This window comes from Pongo abelii, chromosome 7, assembly GCF_028885655.2.
Source record: "Pongo abelii isolate AG06213 chromosome 7, NHGRI_mPonAbe1-v2.0_pri, whole genome shotgun sequence".
NCBI lineage: Eukaryota > Metazoa > Chordata > Mammalia > Primates > Hominidae > Pongo > Pongo abelii.
The window spans coordinates 25,293,963-25,321,374 of NC_071992.2; the positions used below are offsets into that span (position 1 = coordinate 25,293,963).

Consider the following 27,412-nt stretch of genomic DNA (forward strand, 5'->3'; position numbering starts at 1 on the left):
AAAGGTGATGATACTGATCTATTTATTGACATGAAAACAAGTTCATGATATATTAAGTGAAAAAATGTCACCATGCATGGGGGGGATAAAATGTTAGGAAAGAAACCAAAATATTAACAGTGATTAGTGATTTCTGGGCAACAAGATCAGGTATCATCTTTATTTTCTTCCCTAGGCTTGCCTGTATTTTTCAAAGGACATATATTAATTTTATCATTAGAGGAAATAACGATTTTTAACAAGCTACCTTTGACTGATGAAACCTTGTTTCCAGGATCACATACTTTTCTGAATATATTGAGAAAGCCTATCTCAAAAGCCTATCAGGACATAGGAATTCCAATCTGAACGTTAAAAAAAAAAAAATCAGTGATAGTTGTGTGATAGCTGAACTGAGAACCAAAGAAAAGAAAGTTTTAGTTAACAGCTTGAAGTCATGGTTAAAGGCAAACTGGTCCTTCAGGAAGAAAGTCAGGACTACAAAGGTGATATGAGGAGTAACAAACCCAACTCCAAATTTCAAGGAGTTTGCAGATTGCTACAGAGAAAATACTAATGCCCAGAAAATAGTCAAGATACTAATTAAAGGCAATGTTAAATTACTCGGATTCTTGTTACAAGAGCTCAGAGAAGAGCACAGTGAAGGCTAGCTTTAGCAGGAAAGGATTCCTAGAGGTGGGAGGTCAATTCTAGATGGGGTGAGAAAGAACACACTTCAAAGAGGAAGGTGACCTCGAGAATGATCACAGCACACTTAGGAAACTTTGTGTCATCTGAGGTTTGTCTCAGGACTTTTTTTTTTTTTTTTTTTGAGATATGTGATGATTTTGATCAAAAGGACAAATAGATATTTTAAGTCACAAAACCCGTGTTTAAAAGCAGAGAAAATAGGACAGCTTATAACTGCTGAAGCACTGTAATTTTAACTCAGGACAAAAGTACAATGGATTATTGCCTAAAAGTTAACGATATGGTAATTTGATCTTCAAATGTAAACTCCAATTGTCCTTCTAGCTGAGAATCTTCACACCAGGGCCCTGTGAGGCAAATTCAGTACTACCACATAAAACTGACATGTTTTAAAAAAGCCTAAATTGTGTTACACCTATTAACTCTCATGATTTCAGCTAGTGGGGCCCTGCTTGGCTGAACATTCTTTATTGGAATAAAGCCTACAGTCAGACGTCAATGTCTTTGTCAATCTCTCACTGACAGTTCTACAGATAACGATGAAAACAACGCAAATCAACCACAAAGGGAAATGGTTCCTCTGGTGGAAAAAACGCAAGATGCAAGGAAACAGATGTTAGTCAACTCAAATCACAGGCAAACAAAATCACAGAGAAGTCAGCCTCTGGGAGAGCTCGGCTTCTGAATAAGCAAAGGTACCATAGGGAAGGGTACTTCAGAAAAGAATGAGTTGAATATCAAAGGATTCAGAGAACCTGGAAAAATTAAAGATGCTCTCAACCATTCCGGCAGCGTTTTGCAAGAAACAACTGTCTTTCTGAGAATGAGAGGCTGATGTGAAGGCTGCCAGGTGGCACCGTTACTCAGTTATGACAAAAGATACATGAAGACAACTTGATTCATTCTTTAAGAAGATATGTACCTAGCTGCATTTATAATCTGTATGTTCTTCAATATTAATCTTACACATTTTATTTTTCAATATAAAATCTTAACCTCTTCCTCCCTCTCACTACTAATTTGCAAAATTCTGGCTCCCATTTTAAATAGTCTTTTTCTGATCACTTTTCCTGAATTAACTCTGACTTTCCTCAAGTTCCAGTTCCACATTCCAAGCTCATTGAAGCCCTGTTACTGCAAGCTCAACTAGTCCAAGTCTACGGTTGAAATCTTCTGATGCAAACTCTAATACCACCCTCCAAATTCTGCAGGTCTAAGACAGGTACCACTAATCCCCATTGACCTGGATTACCTGGTTCTCAGCTTTGATTCCCACTTCCTGTTTGACATCTTCTATCATTCTCCAAGCCCGTCGATTCTTCCTCAGATATCCCTCATATCTAAGATGACCACAGCAGGCATCACTACCTCAAGACAGATCTCTTGGCGACTCACCCACCTTCTGCCTTCACTGTGCACGCCACACTTTGCAAGCCACACTTTGCAAGCAACTCTTTGTAAAACACGGCCTTCAAAATATGATCAGCTAAGAACCTTCTGGAAGCCCATGGATCAACACCAAATTTCCTGTGTGGCACCTGAAACCTTTAATCCATCAACTGGTCCACCTTATCTCACCAACCTATCCTCTCATCAGTCCCAGATACCATCTCTCAGCTCCAGTGCAGCAGGTCTCTCTCTTCTCTCCCACACAAGCTGTCTCCATGCCTGCCTCAGGCATTTACTAACAGCACATCCTCAGAGGCACCGTGTCCTCCTCTCAAGATTACATTTCTTTCAAGGCACAAGTCAACATTTTTCTTTGTCAAGATTTAACCTGTTACACATCCTGACGTTTTCTCACAATTGGAATCGTCTCTTTATTCATGAGTAGTCTATTTTAAATAAACATGCTGAGTAAATACGTAGAGAATATAAATCCTTAGATAAATGTTGATTTTTGTCTCCTTCCTAGACTATATCCTCAAGGGCCTCAGTCACACATTTCCTATTAGAGGTAGAAGAATATAAGCCATAGATTCAATATGCAACAACTACAAGAGATAAATCAATGTTAAGGTAAACAGAGAAATAAACGATTAAACTATACGAATCAGTGTTCCATTTTATAATTCTAATATGTCAAACAGAATGAACAAACCTGATACAAAAACATCAAATATATGGTAACACAAATAACATAACTCTTTTAGGCCTCTCTAAAGCTGGATAATTTGGTATTTTCATCACAAAAGCAGGAGACAACAAAGACTGCAATGTGAAATTAACCTGGGCTTTGAGTCTCTAATTTAGAATTCTTGCATTACCTCTAGTTTACCTTCTAGCCTGAAAGTTCCTGAATCATAAAGGATCTCTTTGGTTTCCTTCGTGATAAATGTTCTCTGAAAACGCTCTGCACTAGGGTTCATTTAACTGGGGTCTGGAGCACCCTAAGGGTTCTGGGACACATTCTAGACCATGAGAGAACTGTCCCTTTAAAAGGGGTCCGCGCATTACTCAAGTTCAGAAACAATGCTGTGCATCATCACTTTACTGCCCAATGAGCTCCATTTTTTCCAAGAAGAAATCTAACATGAAATCTGGCAAAAGCAAAGCAAAGTGAAAACGACAAGACGTGCGAAAGTCATCATTTAAAGCGGCAGACAGGGCCGGCTGGGTCCCGGGTGCAGCATCCCTGCTGCCCGGCCAAGCTCCGCCCATTCGAGGGGGGGATCCCGAGCGGTCAACTGAGGCGCGCGACCGCCAGGTGTCCCCTGCCAGGGGCTGGGGGAGCGCGCCGGCCGCCACGGCTCACAAGGGTTGGTTCCGGGCGCCCGGATGTGGCCGCAAGGCAGGGGCGGCGGGAACCGGTCCGCGGGGTTGAGCGGCGGCTGTGGGGGCCTGGGGCAGAGAGGCTCGTCCGCAGCCCGCTCGCCGCGCCGCCGGCCCCCGCACTCCAACCCACCCGCCGATGCCAGCCCCTTCGGCCGCCCGCCCTCCCTCCCCTCATCCGCGCCCGGAAGGCAGCCTCACCTGCTTGGCCAGCCGGGGACCCCGGGAGCGGGGGACCACCAGTGGGCAGCATCACGGCCAGCTGGCTTCCTGGAGGCCGCGCTGCTTTCCTGGAGCCGCACCCCCTCCTGGCCCCCGCCGGCAACGCGTCACCGTCTGCGCCCGGAGCGCGCCCGCTGGCGGCGGGAGCGCGCACGCCGAGTGGCGCGTTGAGCGCCGGGGGGCGGAGCCTGATCCGGGATGATTGGCATCCGAGCGCTGGGCTGTTCCGTGGATTCGCGCGGCCACGCCACCGTGCAGTGCACGGGAAATGTGGAAGTGGTAGCAGGGAGGCAGCCAGTACTGTGGCGTGGTGCTCGTCTGGTCGTCAGCGAGCCTCAGCGTACTTAGGACACCGCAGTTTATCTTTCCTTAGCGCTCCTAACGGTTATGGAAAATAGCCCTTGAAAACCTGGTAAGGACTAGGCATTGTTGCTCAACTCTTGACGTTTACACCTTTGCCGGTAACTCTCCCTGTTTTACAGGTGGGGAAACGGAGGCTCACACTTATTCAGTCTCTCTTGAGATCCACCTAATTCGTGAGAGGTAGAGCCAGGATTTCATTCTTGCCCTTCGACGGCATATGTTAGTGCCTATGTTGGGGGAGGCAGACTGCCCCATCCCTCCCCAACACACGCAATGGTTATGAGAAGAAATAAAGTGAACAGTGTTCGTGAGATTGACCCCATGACCTACACTTAGTTCAAGGCTAAGCTCTCTTAGCTCTCTGGCTTAGCAATAAACTACTTTGAAGACACAGAACTTTGCACTTGAGAGCTGGAAGAGACCTTGGGAATCCCGGGTTCCATCCTTTCTTCCACCTTGTATACAGGTGAATGCACTGTGGCCCAGAGATAGGAAGCAATCCAGTCACTTTAAAAGATTTTTAGAAACAAGAGCCCTAGAAACGTCTACTCCATTCCATTTATCAAGTAAAACAAGCTTAGACAGAACTGGCAGGTCTGCATCTTAACACGGAATCCTTCTTGGTCCAGCACCCGCCTGGGTCACCTCTTCGTGGATTCAGCTACTGTTAACGGAAGAAACCATGAAGCCTCAGAAGGTTAGAGCCAAAGGGACTCTACTGTCTAGCCCCAATCACCTTCTTTTACAGTTAAGAGCCTGGAACCCAGAGAGGTTGAGTGACTTGGCCAAGACCCCCTGGAGGCAGAGGAGAGCAGAGCCAATGTTTCAGACTCCCACATGACTCGCGCATCAGTGTCTTTTTCTGACAATCTGTTGCTATAAGAAATTACTCTTTTGGATAATTTACACACTAGAAAACCCTGTGACCCAAGGCTAGCATTGAGAAGCTAGAGCTGGCCACTGACATACTGTGATTTTAAGGACAGGCTCCTTCGAAATTATCTGCCTTTCAAAATCCTTGCCATTGGAGACACTGGTTGGGGTTATGTTAGTCTTCCTTAAGGAGGGCTCTACTGAAATGCCAGACTAGGCCCGGCATGGTGGCTCACTACTGTAATCCCAGCACTTTGGGAGGCCAAGGCAGGTGGCTTGCCTGAGATTAGGAGTTCAAGACCAGCCTGACCAACATGGTGAAACCCCATCTCTATTAAAAATACAAACACTAGCTGGGCATAGTGGCTTTTTTGTGCCTGTAATCCCAGCTACTCGGGAGGCTGAGACAGGAGAATTGCTTGAACCCGGGAGGCGGAGGTTGCAGTGAGCCGAGATCATGCCAATGGACTCCAGCCTGGGCAACAGAGTGAGACACCATCTCAGAGAGAGAGAGAAAAAAAGCCAGACTAGTAAGTATTATCACACCATCCATATTTCCTGATAATTTATATGTAATAATTGTCCGATAAGAGCTAGGAAAGAAAAATATAGTAAAGTATGGAAACGTGTAACTTGGCATATTACATCCTAGAGCTGCAGTGACAAATTGCCCTCAACTGTGTGGCTTAAAGCAAGATAATTTATTGTCTTCCAGTTCTAGATGGTAGAAGCCTGAAATGAAGGTGTCAGCAGGGCTGTGCTCTCTCTAAAGATCTAGAGGAGGATCCTTCTTTGCCTCTTCCTAGCTTCTGGTGGCTACTGGCCATCCTTGGCCTTCCTCAGCTTGTAGGTGCATCACTTTGGTCTCTGCCTCTGTTGTCACATGGTATTATCTCTGTGTGTCTGTGTCTCTGTCTCCAAGTTTCTCTCTTCTCATAAAGACACCAGCCATATTAGATTCAAGGCTCACCCTAATCCAGTGTGATCTTATGATCTCATATTAACTTGATTATATTTGCAAAGACCCTATTTCCAAATAAGGTCACATTCATGGGTTCTGGGTGGACATGAATTTTTTGGGGGTGGTCACTATTCAACTTAGTACATGAGAGGACCATCCTGGTCTGGTTCATCAGGGAAAGCTTCTTTGAGGTAATGATGTCTGAGGTCACACCTGCATAATGAATGGGAATTTATTAGAATTCTGGGCCTATATGAAGGAATAGTATTTCAGTCAGTGGAAACAGCAAAGAGGCTCTGAAGGGGCCCATTCTCACTTGTTAACAAGAGAAACAAAGACTGGAGCTAGGCTGGGCACGATGGCTCACGCCTGTAATCCCAACACTTTGGGAGGCTGAGGCGGGTGGATCATGAGGTCAAGAGATCGAGACCATCCTGGCTAACATGGTGAAACCCTGTCTCTGCTAAAAAAAAATACAAAAAATTAGCCGGGCGTAGTGGCAGGCGCCTGTAGTCCCAGCTACTCGGGAGGCTGAGGCAGGAGAATGGCATGAACCCGGGAGGCGGAGCTTGCAGTGAGCTGTGATCGCATCACTGCACTCCAGCCTGGGTGACAGAGCAAGACTCCATCTCAAAAAAAAAAAAAAAAAAAACTGGAGCTAACAGGAGGGAACACTTACTAAGTACTCTATGCCAGGCATGGTTGTAAGAACATTAGAAAACACTGCATACAGAATGATAATGAAACTATATCAAAATATGTGGAATGGAGTCAGAACAGTCCTTAAAGAGAAATTTATAGCTTTAAAAGTTTATTTTAGTAAAGGAAAAAGGTTTGAAATCAATTATCTAAGTTTCCAACTTATGAAGTTAGAATAAGAAAACAAACCTGAAGTGAATAGGAGGAAAAAAATAATAAAAAATAATGTGAGACATTAACCAACTTACAAGTTGGTTCTTTGAAAATATTAACAAAATTGCTAAACTCCTAGTGAGATTGAGCAGGACAAAATAACACAAATAACAAATATCAAGAATAAAAGAGGAACATCCCTACAGATATACAGAAATTGAAAATATAGTAAGAAAACATTATGAATAACTTTATGCTGATGATTTCGATAATTTACATTAAATGGAAAAAGTCTTTGAAAAATACAACTTCCCAAAACTGGCACAAGAAGAAATAGAACATTTGAATCACCCCGTATCTTTAAGGTCCTAAAAAGAAAATACCAGAGCAAGATGGCTTCACTAGTAAATGTTTATCAATCATTTAAGAAAGGTAATATTGATTTTATATAAACTCTTTTGAAAGAACAAAGGAAGAGAGAACACTTTTTAATTTATAATTCAGTATAATCCCGATACCAAGAAATAAAAAGGAAGGAAAAGCACACACCTGTATTTCTTACATAGGTGCAAAAATTTTAACAAAATATTGGCAAATCAAGGTCGGGTATAATGACTCATGTCTGTAATCCCAGCACTTTGGGAGGCCAAGGCAGGTGGATCACCTGAGGTCAGGAGTTTGAGACCAGCCTGGCCAACATGGTGAAACCCCATCTCTACTAAAAATACAAAAATTAGCCAGGCAAGGTGGTGGGCACTTTTAATCCCAGCTACTCAGGAGGTTGAGGCAGGAGAATTGCTTGAACCTGGGAGGTGGCAGTTGCAGTGAGCTGAGATTGCACCACTGCACCCAGCGTGGGTGACAGAGTGAGACTCCATCTCAAAAAAACAAAAACAAAAACAAAATTGGCAAATCAAATCCAGCGGCATCTGAAAGAGCAAGATAGCATTACCAGGTGGGATTTTTTTTTTGAGGAATGCAAAATTGGCTCAACATTTGAAAATCAATCAATGTCATTCACTACATAAACAGAGTAAAGAAGAAAATTTATATGATTCATATGATCTCAGTCAATGTAAAAAAATTTGGCAAAATTCAACACCCATTCATGATTTTAAAGAAAGCCTTCATCAACTATAAAGGGAATGATTTTCCTCAGCTTGATGGAGCATCTACAAAAGAATACAGCTATCATGGTTGTAAAATCAAAGTAACTCATTATGTGCATGGGACTTTAAAAGTGTTAAATGAAATATTGAACAAATATGTGATACCTGGAGATACATGACCATTTTGCAACCATGGGACAACAGTCATCCTGATAAGAGCCAACAATAAATACGATGGAACCAAAAGATAGAATTGTTTGGGTCCATGATGGCATCATTAAACCGCTGAACTAGTACCAGTGACTGTGTCTACCCCCTGACTTCTTATTAGGAGAGAAAAATAAGCTCTTTATTTGTTTACATTTCTTTTGGTTGGATATTCCACTAGTTGTCATTAGGTCTTTAAAAATATTTGTTGATTGGTTGGGTGACTTGCTCAGGGTCATAAAACTGAATGGGAGACAGGATGACTTAGTGTAAAAAGTACCAAGCTGGGAGGCAGGAAACCTGAATCCTTATCCCTTTATGCTACCAATAGACTGTGTAAACTTAGAAATTGTAGTTTGCCTCACTGGTCCTCACCACCCATATATAATTTGTAAAAGGAAAGGGGTTTGTGGAGATGGCTAAGCTGACCTTTAACGTTCTTTCCAGGTCTAAAATCTATGATTTCTAAGAGGCAAAAGAGAAGACTAGAAGTAAGGTTTTCCCTTTCTCTCTTCTCCTTTCCCTCTCTGCTGTGGTCTGAATGTGCCCCCCAATTTTCATGTGTTGAAACGTAATGGCCAATGTGATTAGTGTTAAGGGGTTCTGCCTCTCAGCATTAATTAAGTCATGAGGGTGGAGCCCTCATGGGTAGGATTAGAGACCTTATAAAAGGGCTTGAGGAAACACGTTTACTCTCTTCTGCTCTTCTGCCCTGTAAGTACTTAGCACTCAACCCCTTTCTGTCTTTCCATACCTTCTGTCAGATGAGGACACCTATATGGCTCAATCTTTGAGGAACAGGTTTTTACCAGATATAAAATGTGCTTTGGACTTCCCAGCCTCCAGAACTGTGAGAAAATAAATTTCTGGCCTTTATAAATTATCCAGTCTGTGGTACTTTGTTATAGCGGCACAAATGAACTAAGACAGTCTCTTCTTCTCCCTCCTTTTTTCCTTCCTTCTCTTTCTTCTTCTTCTTCTTTTTTTTTTTTTTTTTTTTTTTTTTTTTTTTGAGATGGAGTGTAGCTCTCTCACCCAGGCTGGAATGAATGCAGTGGTGCCTTCTCAGCTTACTGCAAGCTCCATCTCCTGGGTTCACACCATTCTCCTGCCTCAGCCTCCCGAGTAGCTGAGACTACAGGCACCCGCCACCATGCCTGGCTAATATTTTTGTATTTTTAGTAGAGACGGGGTTTCACTGTGTTAGCCAGGATGGTCTTGATCTCCTGACCTCGTGATCCGCCCGCCTCGGCCTCACAAAGTGCTGGGATTACAGGTGTGAGCCACCATGCCCGGCCTCTTTCTTCTTAAGAAATGAAACATAAGGACCAGGCACAGGGGCTCATGCCTATAATCCCAGCACTTTGGGAGGTGAAAGTGGGAGGATTGCTCGAGCCCAGGAGTTTGAGGCTGCAGTGAGCTGTGATCGCACCACTGCACTCCATCCTGGGTGACAGAGCAAGATCCTGTCTCCAAAGAAAACTTAAAAAAAAAACAAACATAAGATAGAAGACCTCTTTCCTTCTCTTGTTGAACTTGAGATTTCTTTGTAACAGTGTATATGGGAATGTTGATGAATGGATTAGGGCAGATGAACAACCATCAATATCTAAAACCCAATTATGATTTCTCTTTAATTATCTTTCTAGAAAACCCTCCAACATGGCAGTTGCTTGAAATTCTGCTCTCCAAATGTTTTAATCCATCATTCCGAGGAACTAAATTGGCTCACCTGTCCCTCCTGGCTGTGTGTGGGTGTTGGGGGAAGGTAACCATGCTAGATGTCAGGAAACAAAGGAATCTTGCGGCCCTTGGAAATGGGGAGTCCTCTTCCCTGGACCTGTTTGCTTTCCAAGACATTCATGCACAGACTATTTCTGAGTGGCTTGGCTAATAATCCTATATATTTACACAGCCTTTGTCTTCAGGAGATCATGTCACTTTACAGACATGGTCTCATTTATGAGCTCAGCATTCCTAAGGCAAAGGGATTTTTATTTCACGGTGTTTTGTTGTGGAGAGAAAGAGAAAGTGACTTGTTCAAAGCAACATCAAAATCCAGGGTTTCCTCCAAACTTTTTAAAAAAATTATTTATTTATTTATTTTTTGAGACCAAGTTTCGCTCTTGTTGCCCAGGCTGGAGTGCAATGGCGTAATCTTGGCTCACCACAACCTCTGCCTTCCGGGTGCAAGCAATTCTCCTGCCTCAGCCTCCTGAGTAGCTGGGATTACAGGCATGCGCCACCACGCCGGGTTAATTTTTATGTATTTTTAGTAGAGACAGGGTTTCTCTGTGTTGGTCAGGCTGGTCTCGAACTCCCAACCTCAGGTGATCCACCCACCTCGGCCTCCCAAAGTGCTGGGATTACAGGCGTGAGCTACCACATCTGGCCCTAAATCCAGGGTTTCCTCCAGACTTTTCTCATCAAAGCAGAGTGATCAAACTGTACCATAAAGGAGTCACATGGGAGATGGGTAATTGAACACACAAACACATGCACACACACACACACAAACCACACACACACGTAGGCAGCAGACATGGTTGCTTTTACTGCTAGGGACCCATCACTCTAGTTTTGGTAACAGTACCTCAAATTTCTGAAGGAATATACTCAGGTCATATTTGGTCCATTTGGGTCAGAAATTATGACCCTGGCCTGGTTAAGCAAGGTAATTTTTTCTCCTGATTGTGATGATTGGCACATGAGTCAATGTTGTTCTGATTAGATATAAGCCCCATTTTTCAATATCAGCTTCATCTGTGATAAAGATGATACTTTGGTTTGTAAACCCAGAAAATCAGAGACAAGTCTCAGTTAATTTAGAAAGTTTATTTTGCCAAGGTTGAGGATGTGCGCCCGTGGCACAGCCTCAGGAGATCCTGACAACGTGTGCCCAAGGTGGCTGGGGCACCGCTTCGGTTTATACATTTTAGGGAGACATGAGACATCAATCAATATATGTAAGACATACATTGGTTCCATCCAGAAAGGCAGGGACAACTCAAAGCAAGGAGGGGGCTTCCAGATCGCTGGTAGGTGAGAGAAAAGGGCTTGCATTCTTTTGAGTTTCTGATGAACCTTTCTAAAGGAGGCAATCAGAATATGCCTCTATGTCAGTGAGCAGAAGGATGACTTTGAGTAGAATGGGAGGCAGGTTTGCCCTGAGCAGTTTCCAGCTTGCATTTTCCCTTTGGCTTAGTGATTTTGGGGCCCCAAGATATTTTCCTTTCACAGGTTTTCATATAGTTTTTGTTTCATTTCTAAAATTATTCAAACTTAAGCAGGAAGCAGCGGGTAGTTTATTGGACACCTTAAACCTCTCTCTGTTCCTTCTTCACACCAGATAACATACCATTCTTCCTCTCAGCATCCTTCCCGAATGCACCATCACCTTTAAGTTAAGGTTGAAATTCCTGAGCAAATCAACTGCAAATCAATGAGGTGATCAGATGTCATGGACAGGATGGCTTCACACTAGTCTCCTTGGCATGACACCCCAAGGCCATGGTTAAGTTGCTTTCAACTTTTAAGCCTGATGTCCAGACACTTCTCCATGTATATTTTCGCTGCGTTCTAACATGTTTAATGGACTATTTGCTTGTTTCTCGATTGTGCCTTCTTTTCTTTCTTTTCTTTTTTTTTTTTTTTGAGATGGAGTTTCACTCTTGTTGCCCAGGCTGGAGTGCAGTGGTGTGATCTCGGCTCACTGCAACCTCTGCCTCCCGGGTTCAAACAATTCTTCTGCCTCAGCCTCCCGAGTAGCTGGGACTACAGGCACGTGCCACCATGCCTGGCTAATTTTTGTATTTTTAGTAGAGATGGGGTTTCACCATGTTGGTCAGGCTGGTCTCGAACTCCTGACCTTGTGATCCAATCAGTGCAGGGCTTTTCTAAGTGCCAGCCATCTGTGACTGACTGCACAGGTCCCACGCCCTAGAAGCAGCTCTGTAGCTACCCCAGGAAAGTGTAGCCCTATGGCCTTGACTGTAGAAGCCTCTGCTGTTGCCCAAGGCTGTGGGCTGGCCTGAGCAGCTGGGAGGATAGGTGGGGAGTGTGGGGCTTCAGGACAGAGCTTGAGCCTTGATACTTGCCTGACTTCCAGTCTTACAGAAACCACAGCATTACAGACTTTCCCATGTTGTTGTTACAAAGATATATAGATTTACTATATATATATATTTAAAAATAAATGCAAAAATGTAAAAATTAAAGGGGCTATAACATTTGATTTACTAGTTTATCTGAATTTATCATTTTAAACATCTTAAAACATGTGTGTGTCCTCTTAGCCCTGACCCTCCAAATGTTTATGGCAATCCCAGAGTGGAGAACGCAGAAGGAGTGAATAAACCTCCTGGAAGAGGTGGCATGAGTTGGGATTGAAGACACAAAGAGAACGATAAATGTGAAGAGGAGGAAGGATTCCTCTTTTGTTAAAAAAAATTGTGGTAAAATACACATAACATAAAATTTACCATCTTAAATTTATTTATTTACTTATTTATTTATTTTTAGAGACAGAGTCTCTGTCACCCAGGCTGGAGTACAGTGGTACAATAGTAGCTCACTGTAACCTCAAACTCCTGGGCTCAAGTGATCCTCGTGTTTCAACCTCCCAAATTGCTGGGATTGCAGGTGTGAGCCACCGCACCCTGCCCATCTTGATCATTTTTAAGTGTACGCTTCAGTAATGTTAAGTGTATTCATATTATTGTGCCACCAATCTCCAGAAGTTTTTCATCTTGAAAAACTGTAACTCTATACCTGTTAAACGACTCCCTATTCCTCTCTCTTCATCCCCTGGCAACCCCCAGTCTGCTTTCTGCCTATAAATTTGACTACTCTAGATACCTCATGTGTGTGGAACTATACAGCATTGGTCTTTTTGTGACTGGCTTATTTTAATGTTCTCAAGTTTCATCTGTGTTGCAGCATGCGTTGGAATGTCTTTCCTCTTTAAGACCAAATAATATTCCACTGTATGGATATACTGCATTTTATTTATCCATTCATCTGTTGATGGACACTGGGGTAGCCTCCACCTTTGAGTATTGTGAATAATGCCGCTATGAATATGGGTATACAAATGTGTCTTTGGGACTCTGCTTTAATCCTTTGGATGTATACCCAGAAATGGGGGATGTCTTAGTCCATTTTGTGTTGCTCTAACAGAATACCACAAACTGGGTAATTTATAATGAAATTTAGATTTTAAAAGAAACAAATTTATGGCCGGGTGAGGTGGCTCATACCTATAATCGCAGCACTTTGGGAGGCTGAGGCAGGCGGATCACTTGAGGTCAGAGGTTCGAGACCAGCCTGGCCAACATGGTGAAACACTGTCTCTACTAAAAATATAAAAATTAGCTGGGTGTGGCCACACACACCTGTAGTCTCAGCTACTCAGGAGGCTGAGGTGGGAGAATCGCTGGAATCCAGGAGGCGGAGGTTGCAGTGAGCCAGATCTCACCACTGCACTCCAGCCTCGGTGACAGAGCAAGACTCTGTCGCAAAAAAAAAAAAAAAAGAAAAGAAAAAATATATTATCTCATGGTCCTAGAGACTGGTAGGTCCAAGACCAAGGGGCTGGCAGCAGGGACATCACATGGGCAGCAATCACAGATCACAGAGACACAGAGACACAGAGCACAGAAGGCTGGAGACTGGTTGGAGCTGGGGCAGTGGGAGGGAAGGGTAGGCTGTTTCATGTGCTGGATTTGGAAGAACAAGTAGAAATAACTAGACACAAAGTTCCAATTGTAATGAAAATGCATGAAGTCCTCAACCTGGACTTCCAAGAACTGAACCATTAGTCACTTATGAGACCTTGGGCAAGTTATTACTTTTTTTTTTTTTTTGAGACAGAGTCTTACTCTGTCATCCAGCTGGAGTGCAGTGGCACAATCTTGGCTCACTGCAACCTCCATCTCCCGCATTCAAGCAATTCTCCTGCCTCAGCCTCCCAAGTAGCTGGGATTACAGGTGTGCACCACCACACTCAGCTAATTTTTGTATTTTTAGTAGAGATGGGGTTTCACCACGTTGGCCAGGCCAGTCTCAAACTCCTGACCTCAAATGATCCACCTGCCTTGGCCTCCCAAAGTGCTGGGATTACAGGCATGAGCCACTGTGCCTGGCCACGTTATTACTTTTTTAAGCTCCCATTTTCTCAATGGTAAATGGAGATAGCATTATCCACCTGTTTGGATTGCTGTGAGAATTAAATGAAATAATCCAAATGAGGTGCTAAGTACAAAGCTTGATATGTAGTAAGAATTGATACAAAGTCCGCTGTGAATCATTATTAAACCGCACCTCCTAATTTGATAGTGGACGGCAAGTCAAGGGAGAATAGTACATCTCTGTAAATGCCCTTCCTAATCAAACTATGTTACTTGTTGGACAATTAATGTACATTGCTAACGAGTCTCTCTTTCACTCATGTCATTTGCTCTGTAGTTGTTTGGTGATCCAAATGTTCTTCATCTCTGCACCATCTTAAAAGCGTCTTCAGATTCGAATCCAGTGGTCAGGGGCTGTGCCTACCTGGGTTTCCTCTTACTTGGCCTGGAGCCCAGGACAGCTCCGGTAGCTGCAGTTTCAGAAGGCACTTTAGAAATGAACAAGCTCAGCCTGTAATCCCAGCACTTTGGGAGGCTGAGGCTGGTGGATCACCTGAGGTCAGGAGTTTAAGACCAGCCTTGTCAACATGGTGAAACCCCATCTCTACTAAAAAATACAAAAATTAGCCGGTGATGGTGGCTGCCTGTAATCCCAGCTACTCGAGCGGCTGAGGTAGGAGAATCGCTTGAACCCGGGAGGCGGAGGCTGCAGTGAGCCAAGATCATGCCATTGCACTGCAGCTTGGATGACAGAGCGAGACTCTGTCTCAAAAACAAAACAAACAAACAAAAAAGAAATGAACAAGCTCAGAGTCTCCTTGTCCACTAAGGGAGATGGAGGGCAGTGTATGTGGCTTGCCCCACACCGATGGCAGCATAAAAACGATGATGAGCAAGGCAGCACATCTGCTTTTTTTTTTTTTTTTTTTTTTTTTTTGAGACGGAGTCTTGCTCTGTCGCCCAGGCTGGAGTGCAGTGGCACGATCTCGGCTCACTGCAAGCTCCGCCTCCCGGGTTCACGCCATTCTCCTGCCTCAGCCTCCCTAGTAGCTGGAACTGCAGGCGCCCGCCACCACACCCAGCTAACTTTTTGTATTTTTAGTAGAGACGGGGTTTCACCATGTCAGCCAGGATGGTCTCTATCTCCTGACCTCATAATCCACCCGCCTCAGCCTCCCAAAGTGCTGGGGTTACAGGCATGAGCCACCGCGCCCGGCCAACACATCTGCTTTCATAGTTATCCTCTTAGCAGCTGGGGGACAGGTAGAGACGGGAGTTACTGTCTTTCAGGGCCATGCTTAGTCAGTCCTGTGTAAGTTTCCCAGATACACATACACAGAGGGTGTCAGTTCAGGCTCAAAGGTGGCCTCCCAAAGCTGACCACCCCCCGGGAGTGACCTGTGTGTACAGCTGGCTTCCTGCTCCCCTGCTGGGGAAGAGGCTGTTGTTTGTTGTGTTTCTAAACAATGCTTTCAGGGCCGGCTTCCTCAGTGAGGAGTCCACTGCATCGTGACTTGGATCAAGAGGTCTGTGTTTTCTTCCTGCCCTATACTTTAATATAATTATCATAACTGAAAAAGTAATATAAGAAGGTTAATTAGAATATTAACTATACTCTAACAAAAGAACTTGCTTGGTTTTTTTTTTTGGTATGTCACCTGCCACCTGAATAGATCACTTTACATTTTTGCCATTGTGGCATACTTCAATCTACAAGGGCAGTGAATGTATTTATTTTGGTGTCCTTTCATTACTTGGTGCTTGGTGCAATACCTGATACATAGCATGTGGCCAACAAATGATTATTGAATAAATACTTTTTTTTTTTTTTTGAGAAAGAGTCTTGCTCTGTTGCCCAGGCTGGAGTGCAGTGGCACAATCTTGGCTCACTGAAACCTCTGCTGGCCAGGGTTCAAGCGATTCTCATACCTTGGCCTCCTGAGTAGCTGGGATTACAGGCACTTGCCACCTTGCCTGGCTAATTTTTGTATTTTTAATAGAGATGGGGTTTCACCATGTTGGCCAGACTGGTCTCGAACTCCTGGCCTCGAGTGATCTGCCTGCCTTGGCCTCCCAAAGTGCTCGGATTACAGGCATGAGCCACCGCGCCTGGCCTGAATGCTATTTTTTAATACACTGCTTTCATTGAGTGTAATGGGAACATTTCCCTTTGCTTCTAGAGTAAAAGCAATTATAATTTTTAATGTTTTCAGACCAGCAGAGAATCATAGTTTATTAAAGGTTTCATTTAGTTTGAATTTTGACTCTTTCCTTTTTTGTTTTTACTATTATAGATAATATTATCATAAAAATTTGCATGCACATTTTTTAGCACCTTTGAAATTAAGTGCCTTAGAATGAATTCCCAAGAATGGAATTACTGCATTTGGGAGGTGTGGACAATTTTATGATTCAGTGTGTGTTTCTCAAGGGTTTGCCCTCTCTACAGAACATATTCATGCAATATGTTCTAGTTAACCATAAAAGGCACAGAGGCCATTTCCAAAGGCCCCTAACTGAGATCTCTTTGAAGGGTCTGAAGACATTCACTGGAGCACTAGCGGCCATCTCCGTTAGGTGGAACAGAGTAGATCTTCTGGTTTCCGAATAATAAAGTAGATTATTAACAGAAATGATGCCTTTCCTCTTAGGTCCTGAAACAAAATCCAAAAATGTGGCCTACCATAATGCAGTCTCTGAGAGGCAGCATAGCTCCAGGCAGTTCTTGCTTTGATATTAAATGAAACTGTGTGATCGTAAAGCCTAAGTGAGACCTCTATTAATAGCTTTGATTGCTTCTGTAACAAACTGTCACAAACTTACTGGCTTAAAACAATGCAAGTTTATTACCCTACAGTTAGGTTGACATGGGCCTAAAAGGGTCTCACCAGCCACAAGGCTGCATACTCTTCTGGAGGCTGTAGCGGGAATCTGCTTCTTTGCCACTTCCAACTTCCAGACACCATCCTTGCCACTTCCAACTTCCAGAGACCACCCTTGCCACTTCCAAATTCCAGAGATCGTTCCTTGGTTGCTGCTTGGGCCTCTTCCTCCATCTTCACAGTCAGCAACGGTCAACTCTCTCTTCCCAAATCCTGGAAAGTCTCTCTGATGTTAAAGGACTCACGTGATTACATTGGGCTCACCTGGGTAATCCAAGCTAATCTCCCATTTCAAGGTCCTTAACCTTAATCAATCTGTAAAATCCCCTTTGTTATGTAAGGTAATGTATTATAGGATCCAAGGATTAGGTCAGGGACATGCGTGGGAGTGAGAGAGGTGGAGAGAGGGATTATTTTGGCTACTACAAGACCTAAAATGGGAATATATTTCTTTAATTAAAAATATATGCATCCTAAGAATGACATAATAGACTTCAGGGACTCAGGGGGAAAGGGTAGGAAGGGAGTAAGGGATAAAAGATTATAAATTGGGTGAGTTAGACTGCTTGGGAGATGGGTGCGCCAAAATTTCACAAATCACCACTAAAGAACTTACTCATTTTACCAAATACCACCTGTTCCCCCAAAACCTATAGAAATAAAAAGTTAAAAATGTATATATATGCATCCGTGGAACATATAACATTATTTATCCACTTATATAACAAGTGACTAAATTGGCTGAGTCAAGTATAAAAATGAGCTCAGAGAACTCTTCATTCCCTGGAGGCATTCAGAGAAAGCTCTCTGGGATACCATGCAGCCTGGCTGTTCATCACCTTTGACCCCAGGGCCAGGCCTGCCTCCCTTCTTCAAGCTTGGCACAACTGCCTGCTACTGTGGGAAGATGGGGCTAGGGCAGAGGCATGACCTGGCATGGCTTCAGGCAGAGAGAGGGGATGAGAGCAGGAGCGAGGCCCTCAAGGTGGACCTGCTGAGAATGTCTCTGGTTCCTAGGGTCTGTGTGCAGAGCTTCCTTTTGCAAGGACATCTTCCTCCTTGGTGGGCCTCATCCATCTGCCTCCCCAGGGTGTTGGATTTTTCTCGCCTAGATCTTGTATTTAGCAAAAGTTCCCCTAGAGAGGCTGCGTGATGAATGACCCTGCCACAGTTGTAGTGTATGTGTGTGCGTATGTGTGTGTGTGTCCGTGTCTGTGTGTCTTGGAGTTGCAAGACTTGATTAGCTGAGGCTTTTGTTTTTCACTTGTGACTAACGTGAATGGAAGTGTAATACAAACAAGGATAAGGAGAGTGTCTCTCCCAGAAGCCTAGAAGTTGAGGGTGTGGGTGGAGAGAAGCCACTGAGCTCCAGGATATGGAACTGAGCGCAACACGGGCAGCAGGTGACTTTCTTTTGGGATGCTATGATGGGTTCTGACCTGGGATTCGGGACCCACTGCATTTGACTCTGAATCCCAGCTCTTCGCGAATCATGAACGCATGTTGGCACCAGTTCCTCTTTGAGCCCTCCAGTGAAGCCTCGGACTCACCACTAGATGGCGTCCGAGGTCGCGCTCTCCACCGCGGCACAGCAAGGCGGCAGGAAGCGGTCCAGAGGTGCCCCCGTGGCCAGGGACAGGGAGGTGACAAGAGTTCTACCCCATCAGACACAGCCACTCCCGCCCCTGGTTTTGCCTGATTCCATTGGAGTATCTATCAAGACTAAACTAGGAAGTTTTTGCTCCTCCATTCCCTGGATCCAATCCTAGGGAAAATGTGGTCCTTTTGTTTCTGGGGACTCCCAAAAGGAAACGTGCACCTTCTCCAGTAAAAACTAATTTGTTTTGTAATTTATTTTGTTTATTTGTTTATAGGAAAAGGAGAGGCATACTAACTTGGGCTTGAGTTTTGGCTCTTACTTTCTAGGCAAAGTCCTCTCCGGGCCTAAATTTCTGGTTTATAAAATGAAACTCGAAATCCCTGCCTCATGAAACTGCCTGAGTAAAATGCAGTAATGCTGTGTCATGCGTGTGGCACAGTTTCTGGCACTTAGTAGGCCCTTTATATCTTACTTTTATTCCAGGTGAATTGGAACTCTATTTATTCACCTTTACATGTTCTTGTCTATCACAGCCCCTGGCATCCTCTATGCAGAGGAACAAACTCACAAATGGAATTTGCAAACATTGATCCTCATCAACTATTCTATTACTGAAACACCAAATTTTGTGGAGGATTCAGAAGATTATATTACAAACTGTTACCTACAGGATCTAACAAAATGACTGGAGGAGACAAGGTTAATGAAAACACATTTAACAGTGAACACAGAAGCTACTAAATGAAAAGTAATTCAAAATGTATGATCGGCCATGCATGGTGGCTCATGCCTGTAATCCCAGCACTTTGGGAGGCCGAGATGGGCAGATCATTTGAGGTCAGGAGTTCAAGACCAGCCTGGCCAACATGGTGAAATCTCATCTCTAATTTTGTAAAAACATTTTGTAATTTTGTAAAAATACAAAAATTAGCTGGGTGTAGTAGTGGGCACCTGTAATCCCCGCTACTAAGGAGGCTGAGGCTGGAGAATCACTTGAACCTGGAAGTGGAGGTTGCAGTGAGCCGAGATTGTACTATTGCACTCCAGCCTGGGCAACAGAGGGAGACTCTGTCTCAAAAAAATAAATTAATTAAATAAAAATGTATGATATTGGCTGTTTATAATTAAGTTTATAGCTCCTCAAACAGAGCTCCATTTCTTGAATTCTGACATTCAAGAGGCGAGTTGACATCTGGATTATTTGTTGATCACAGGCTGTATGTCAGATCCTAGAAGTTTTTATGGGAAGAAGAGGATGAATTTTGCAACGGGGATATTATTATGTCTAGAAAGCAAGCCTGGGAGCTGGTAGACCTCATGAGAGCTTCAAGCTTCCAAGTATGAAATAGAGGTGCCTGGAGACAGGAAAAAGCCCCAAAAGGGAAGCGAAAAGACACTGAAGACAACAGTTAGCTACTGCACCATTTGGTGAATGATTTCTTCCTCATTCAGGGCGTGAATAACTCATATAATTATAATCTGGAAGCTACCGTAAACGTATTGTGGCTTGATCTTGCACCCAATATAGGAGACTTTATATCGTATCTTTGACTAAAGGCATCCAAATCACAGCTTAAACACTTCCAGGGATGGGAATTCATTCCCTCGGAAGAAAGCCCATTTCTTCATTAGACAGTTCTAGTTGTCATCATTCACCCCAAATTTCCTCTAGCTCCCCTTAAGGGTGCTAGTTCTGTGATTTCATCCCTCTCCCAGAGGTCAATTCTTCAAATAGCCAAGAGCTGCCATTGTATCTTCCTTAGCTTTTTCTCTCCAAATGTCACCGCTGCCTGCAAATATTTGTCAAGCGGCCCCTTGCCCCTCGTAGACCACGCTGTTTGGAGCAAAAGGAGCTCAAGGGGGCATCTTCCCCCTTGGCTTTCCGGCTACGTCATGACATGGCACTAGATGGCGCTGTGACCACGGCCCCACCCGGGTACTCCAGGTACTCAAGAGTGACTCGAGGGTTCCTCTAAGAAGCAGTGCCAACCTCATCTTGCCTCATATGCCTGTCTTCCTCAGGCTTCCTCACTGACCACCAGAAGTCCAAATCCAGCCTCTGGAGGGACTCAGTATCACCTTCACTCTCATTCCCGACCTCTGTGTCTGTCTGATGAGGGTATCTGATGTTATGTCTATCCAGTACCCTGCACTCCTGTTTTTTTGAGACAGGGTCTTGCTCTGTCACCCAGGTTGGAGTGCAGTGGCACAGTCACTGCAGCCTCAATCTCCCGGGCTCAAGAGAGCCTCCTGCCACAGCCACGTGCCACCACGCCCGGCTAATTTTTAAATTTTTTTTTGTAGAGACGGCGTCTCGCTATGTTGCCCAGGCTGGACTTCAACTCCTGGGCTCAAGCAATCCTCTGCCTTGGCCTCCCAAAGTGTTGGGATTACAGGCGTGAGCCACCATGCCTGGCCTGCCCTCCTCTTGATATCAGCAAAGCAGTTTTCCTTTGAAGGACCAATTCCCCGCTTGCCAACATGTGATTCTGGTGGGTTCTGCCCACCCAGAGTGGCCACTAGAGATGCAGCCTCACTAACCACCATGGATGGCTCAGGCTGAAATTTCCCTGGTGCCATAAGGGAGGTCCACACTCCCCAGGGTTGTTGGGCCACCATCTGCTGCTGCATGGGGAGAGGCTGCCTGGAAGCGTGGCCAACACAGAGGACAGCAAAGCAGGGAGACTGAAGGAGAGCCCCTCGAGGACATGGCTTGGGTCCCTGAGCTGATCAGCACTGAAGCCAGCAAGCAGCCCCACTACACTTCCAGTTATATGGACAAACACATTCTCTTCTCTTTTGCTGAATCTAGCTTGAGTTGGATTTCTGACATTTGAAAATGGAGAGTCCTAATATAATCCCTAAACTGACTCGATCTCCCACGCCTCCTCTGGGGTGGAGGGTTGCACATTTTTATAATCCCTAACCTGACTCAATCTCCCACACCTCCTCTGGGGTGGAGGGTTGCACATTTTTTAATCCCTAACCTGACTCGATCTCCCATGCCTCCTCAGGGGTGGAGGGTTGCATATTGTGTTGTCCTCTCTTGGAGCACTTATGGAGTGATCAGCACATTCTCTGGTATTCTTTTTTTCTTTAAAGAGACAAGGTCTCACCCTGTTGCCCAGGGGGCAGTGCGATCATAGCTCACTGCAGTCTTGACCTCCTGGGCTCAAGCAATCCTTTTGTTTTAGCCTCCTGAGGAGCTGAGACTACAAGTGTGCACCCACCATGCCTGGCTAATTTTTAAATATTTTGTAGAGACAAGGGTTTCACTATGTTGCTTAAGTTGGTCTCGAACTCTTGGCCCTAAGCGATCCTCCCACCTCAGCCTCCCAAAGTGCTGGGATGACAGGCATGAGCTACGTACCCGGCCGTGTAGTCTCTCTTTCCTGCTACCTGCTTTTGTTACCTGAAATCTGGCTCCTTCCTTCAGGACACTAGTTCCCCTGCAGCCCTCTCAGAAGGGTGGAGTTTTCCCCCTCACCTTCATGTACCTGAGGGCCGAGCTGCCGACACCTGTCCTCACTACTGTGCCTAACAGTCTACTGGCTGCTGCCCCAATGCTTACTGAAGACCTCAGCTGAAGGCTCATTGACTCTCTCTGCCCAATCCTAGCCACTGTACCCAGCTATTTCAACATCCACATGGATGATTCTTCCAATGCCCTGGTCTCCATCACTTTAGCCGCCTTACACCTCATTATCACAGGTCACCATGTCACAATATCCAAAATCTCAAGTTCAAGCATGCCACTCTGACCATCATCTTTTACGCTTACAGCTCACTGACTCTACCAACCACAGTGTCTTTGACCTTGATATTGCTAACGTATGGGGTCCCCGTATTCTAGATTCTATGATCCCTCATCATAATTTCACTCCCCTGAAAATACCCTAAATCCCTTTGTCTGTGTTTTCTTGCATGATACTCACCATACCTTATTTTTTCTATTGATGACGTCTTTACACTGGGAGCTGTTTCTCAGATCCCTTTCTCTGAAAGGTTCAGAGTTAGATTTGGCCAACAGTGAAAGTGTGCGAGATTTGGGAGTCCAGGTGAAACAGCAGTCATTATTCTGAAGGTTGTCATTGATGAGAGGTAGACACCCAGGCTGGTGTCTGTCATTGGTTAGGGGTAGACACAGGAGCACCAGAGATTCCAGGGTGCACTCCCTCTTTCCCTCACTGGGACTTTCTTCCTAACTGCTGCTCTACTGACCAACAGTGACCTCAGGCCCATCTCCAGGTACTTTGATGTGAACTTGCAGAGCAGCGGCACTCTTCTATGAACTTTGACCCCATCCCCTTTTGCAGTTCGCTTTCAGCAACTGAATGTGGCTAGCTTCCACATAGCCTGCAGTTCCAAGCCATTCTCCAGCACAGGCCTGTTTGGTGGCTTTTCTCTGATCCTTCAGTTCCATATTTGGATTCTTACTTCCTTGGCTCCTCCTACAATTGTGTAAGTTCTAATTGCTAGAATAAGCTCCTTATTCCACAATACTCACCTTGTTCAATCTCAGTGATTTGCTTTTCTTTGGGCTTGCCCCAGATAGACCGAATATTGCTGGAGAAAATACACAACCCTACTGACTGATTACACTTTAGTTAATAACAGCATAGTAGTCATCCAATTTTGTCTGTGTAGACTCTTTCCTTTTTCTGTAAGTAATAACGCACGATCTTGCTGGAGGAAGTCTCCAGACTCCACTGAACACAGTCTGGGGGCTATTCTCCTTTGACTCAGTCTGGCCAATCAGTTACTCTCTCCTTGGAATCAGGATGCAGAGCAATGGAACCCTTTCATCCTAACAGCTACAATCTATGACTGCTGTCCATGAGTTCCTGCTACCGAGAACTCTGCTCCTTCAGCTTTTTCCTTGACCATGTGAACTACTCTTCATTCTTCCAGTAGATTTGTTGTTGAACTTAACCAGAGTCCAAGTCTAAGGCTTGCCTGCTTTATCCATTGTCATCCCAGTGCTGGACAGAATAGAGTCAAAGCTATAGACCTGTGACACACCAGGAGAGACCTTCCCTTCCCTCAGGCTGATACTGAATGAAGGATCAATCTTCCCTAGGCTCTCCTTACCATATCATCATGGCATGCTTTCCTAGCATTCACAATACTCAAGACCCAGAAATGTTTCAGAATAACAAGATCTCATTGAATCACCTGGGAAAGAGCCTTGGACCCAACACATTAGCTTTCCAATTGTTTTCTTTGATACGTCCCAGATCTGTGAACTTGCACAAGCCACTCCCATTCTGCTTTTTTTTTGAGACAGAGTCTAACTCTGTCACCCAGGCTGGAGTGTGGTGGCGCAATCTCGGCTCACTGCAACCTTCACCTCCCAGGTTCAAGCGATTCTCCCACCTCAGCTTCCTGAGTAGCTGGGATTACAGGTGTGTGCTACCACGCCCGGCTAATTTTTGTATTTTTAGTAGAGACCGGGTTTCGCCATGTTGGCCAGGCTGGTCTTGAACTCCTGACCTCTGGTGATTCGCCCGCCTAGGCCTCCCAAAGTGCTGGGATTACAGGTATGAGCCGCCGTGCCTGGCCTCCACTCCCATTCTCCTAAGTGCAGGATACTACTGCTGTAAAATGAGTATAGAGATACACTTTGAGATTAGTTGCGGGATCCTGGGTAAATGAATCTCTCGAGGTGTACGAGTGCTCAAGATCTATAATTCTGTGACTTTCACTAAGGTCTTCATCATAAATGCGGTGACATTTTAGCATCTGCTGTAGTGTCATTTATAATACTGAAAAATTCTGGGAAAACCTGAATAACCACCAATAAAGGATAAATTTGGATGTACACACATAATGGGCCATTTGGTGGTAGCTAAAAAATCATGTTTTAGAAGGATTCTTAATGATGTGGAGAAATAAGTTAAAATAAGAGAAAAATACAATTTTTTTATATACAAAGTGGTCCCAGAACAATGTGGGAGGAAGGGAACATATGAAAATATCAAGGTGATTATTTGGAGGTGGCAGGGTTGTTAATCATTTTTTCCATTCCATATACTTGTCTCTGTGTTTTAACATTTTTACAATGAATATGTGTGACATATACTATAAGAAAAAAGAACTGAAAAACATTTTGAGATACCTGATCTATATATTCTAAATTATATGCCTTATACATGTTTATGTCCTTTAACTATATAAATTTCATTTTGGAGATTTACTATCAGACAGTAATTCAAATTATAGAGTATGCTATAATACACAGATGTTAATGTAACATTCTGTGTAATAGTGTAAAATTGAAAACGGCCTAATAATGCAGGAATGCTCAGAGAAGGATACACCATCTAATTAAAATCAAAGGTGGACTTTTAAAATTGCGTATATGAAGTCTGTAATAACAAAGAAAGTTTATGAAGTAATGTTAAGTTAGAAACAATAAAATTATATTCTGATGATGGCTATGGCATTTGAAACAAACAAAAATAATACATTGAAATAATCTGGAATAAAGAAAGGTAATTATTTTGGGTGGTGAGACTTCAGGTAATTATAAAATATGACTTGGCTTTTCTACGCTTGCACCAACGTAATAAATAGTCGTTATTTATGTAAACAGGAAAAAAGTACAATTATTATTATTATTTTTCTGCAGTGAAAACAGTTATTTTACGACAGTAATCTTTATTTTAGGTCAACATTCAGACATACAAGACGGAGATCACCATGCGAAACCAGCCTGGCCCTTAGATGTGTGTGCTTGAGCCAGGATCAGCCAGAGTCTGACAGCGCTTGCACCCCAACACAGTCAGATTCCAGACGCCAGTGACAAACCCAGAGAAAGGACAACCAGCTTCCATGCATTTGCATTTAATTTTTAAAAACAATACATATTTCAGTGTTAACTTCTTCCCCTCACCTGGCTTGAAACATTTTCCCCATTTTCCAGGGAAATAAAATCTACCAAAAGGTGCCACCTACAGGACCCCGGGCCCAGCCCCTTCTGGAGGGTGGTGCTGTGTGGACTCCTCTGGGGCCAGGACAGGGCCCCTTCCTGGGCTCCCCTTCAGATGCAGTTTTGCCACTGATTGTATCTGTTGCTTAGAAAATCGTCTTTAATGTTTCAAGTGAATTGTTCCAGTCACCTCCTAGATTTCACACCGGGACACACACCTGGGTCAGGTGAGCATGACAGAGCCCCCAGGATGGGCACCTGACTCTGCAGACCAGAGGCCAGTGCCGGTGGGGGCCATGGCAGTGCCCTGGGCACACACACTCTGCACACAGTGGGCTCAGTGGTTCCTTCTGTGCACCTGCCAGGAAAGCTCCTGAAGGTCCCTGCCCGACTTGTCAAGAAACCAGAGGCTGTTTTAGAGCCACGTTTTATTGTACTTGTTGCTTCACCGCTGGACAGCAGCATGACACGCTTTGTGCGTGATATATACATATACATACATGTACACACACGGACACACCACAGCCCACACTCACAGCATGTGACGACGCGAACCGTTGCTGGTAAGGACAGTAAAAATGTAGCTTTTGCCAATTCCACAGGAGGATGACTCACAACCAAAATAACAGACACAGGTCAGTCCTGCGCCACACTATTTGGGTTCCCAGCTCCAAATACTGGGAAAGAGTGAGATCAGTCACTTCGTGTCCCCTCATGAGATGTCCTCACAGTAGGATGCACTGAGCCAGAGCTAAGGGAGGGCGGACAAGCCCCACGTTGAACTCTGCCTGCAGCACCCGGACCCTCCGGGGCAGCCTGCATGCTGGTGCCCCTGCAGCACAAGGCTCGCCCGGAACAGAATGCCCTGGGTTCGGCAGGGCAACGGGTGCCACCACTGGCAACACGTAGCACCTGAGAGCAGCCTCGACTGCGTGAGGCTCCAGGGCCTTCCCTGGATGGCAGCAGCTGACGTGGAGATGAAGCTTCCTGCTGGGCACGTGCATATGCCAGTTTCTTTTCCTAATAAGTCCGCACTGGGTGCTGGCTGCATTAACTGAACATCAGAGAACTAGGAAAGTTCACAAACACTGAGCAGTAGTATCTAAAGCAGTTTAAAAATAAAGCCAAAAGGAAGACCAAAAAAATCCCATATCACTAAGTGGAGACAAATCTACATACGAGCAGCTGCCTTGAAAGGGCCGGCGGGGCCGCTCCCGTGACTTCTGCAGGTTGGAAGCAGTCAGTGCTGCCTGGACCCCCTTGTGAACCGAACATGCCTCAAAACACAATGACCCCAGCAGGCCCCTGGCAGCACCCAGCAGCAGCGTCCAATGGGACGTTCTGTGCCTACGGCCACAGTGGCTCACAGCATCATCCGCAGCCTAAGAGTGAGGAGTCAGGGTCCTGTCACTGCCACCAGCAGGCAGGGTGCTGGGGGCATTCTGATCTGTTAGCATGTAGACAAGGAGGCGCGTAAGCTGCCCCCGGGGACTCACCACCTCTTTTAATTAATAGGGAAACAGTCCACTCAAGAAAAAGAGAAAACCTGGGAGGTTTTTTTTCCTGAATTAAGACAAGGCCTTAAAACCAACAGGGCAGAACACCAGAAATGGTTTTGCTTCCAGGTCAGGCAGTGGGAGGAACTCGAGGCCCCGAGTGTCTGGGCTTCCTGGGGGCCTTTTTTTTTTGAGACGGAGTCTCACTCTGTTGCCCAGGCTGGAGTGCAGTGGTGCGATCTCGGCTCACTGCAAGCTCTGCCTCCTGGGTTCACACTATTCTCCTGCCTCAGCCTCCCAAGCAGCTGGGACTACAGGTGCCCGCC

General features: G+C 44.8%; 2 protein-coding genes across 8 annotated transcripts in view; one reads left to right on the plus strand and one right to left on the minus strand.

Moving 5' to 3' along the window:
* Positions 1–3,802, minus strand: part of ENTPD4 (ectonucleoside triphosphate diphosphohydrolase 4) — a 34,836-nt gene extending 31,034 nt beyond the window's left edge. For 4 of the 7 annotated variants that reach the window (XM_024251421.3, XM_063726592.1, XM_002818904.6 and 1 more), the window contains exon 1: positions 3,664–3,790. The gene's annotated coding sequence lies outside the window, so the exon portion shown is untranslated. Of the gene's footprint in view, positions 1–3,663 lie in introns of all 7 variants that reach the window. The other 3 variants (XM_054561352.2, XM_063726591.1, XM_002818903.6) reach the window with 2 other exon arrangements.
* LOC129060828 (uncharacterized) lies at positions 1,230–27,231 on the plus strand. The gene is made up of 4 exons (XM_054561097.2): positions 1,230–1,305; positions 1,902–2,048; positions 3,241–4,096; positions 25,329–27,231. Exons 1-3 carry the CDS (start codon positions 1,230–1,232, stop codon positions 4,080–4,082), a joined length of 1,065 nt encoding a protein of 354 aa, XP_054417072.2. The 3' UTR covers positions 4,083–4,096; positions 25,329–27,231.
* Positions 27,232–27,412: the final 181 nt, after the last annotated feature.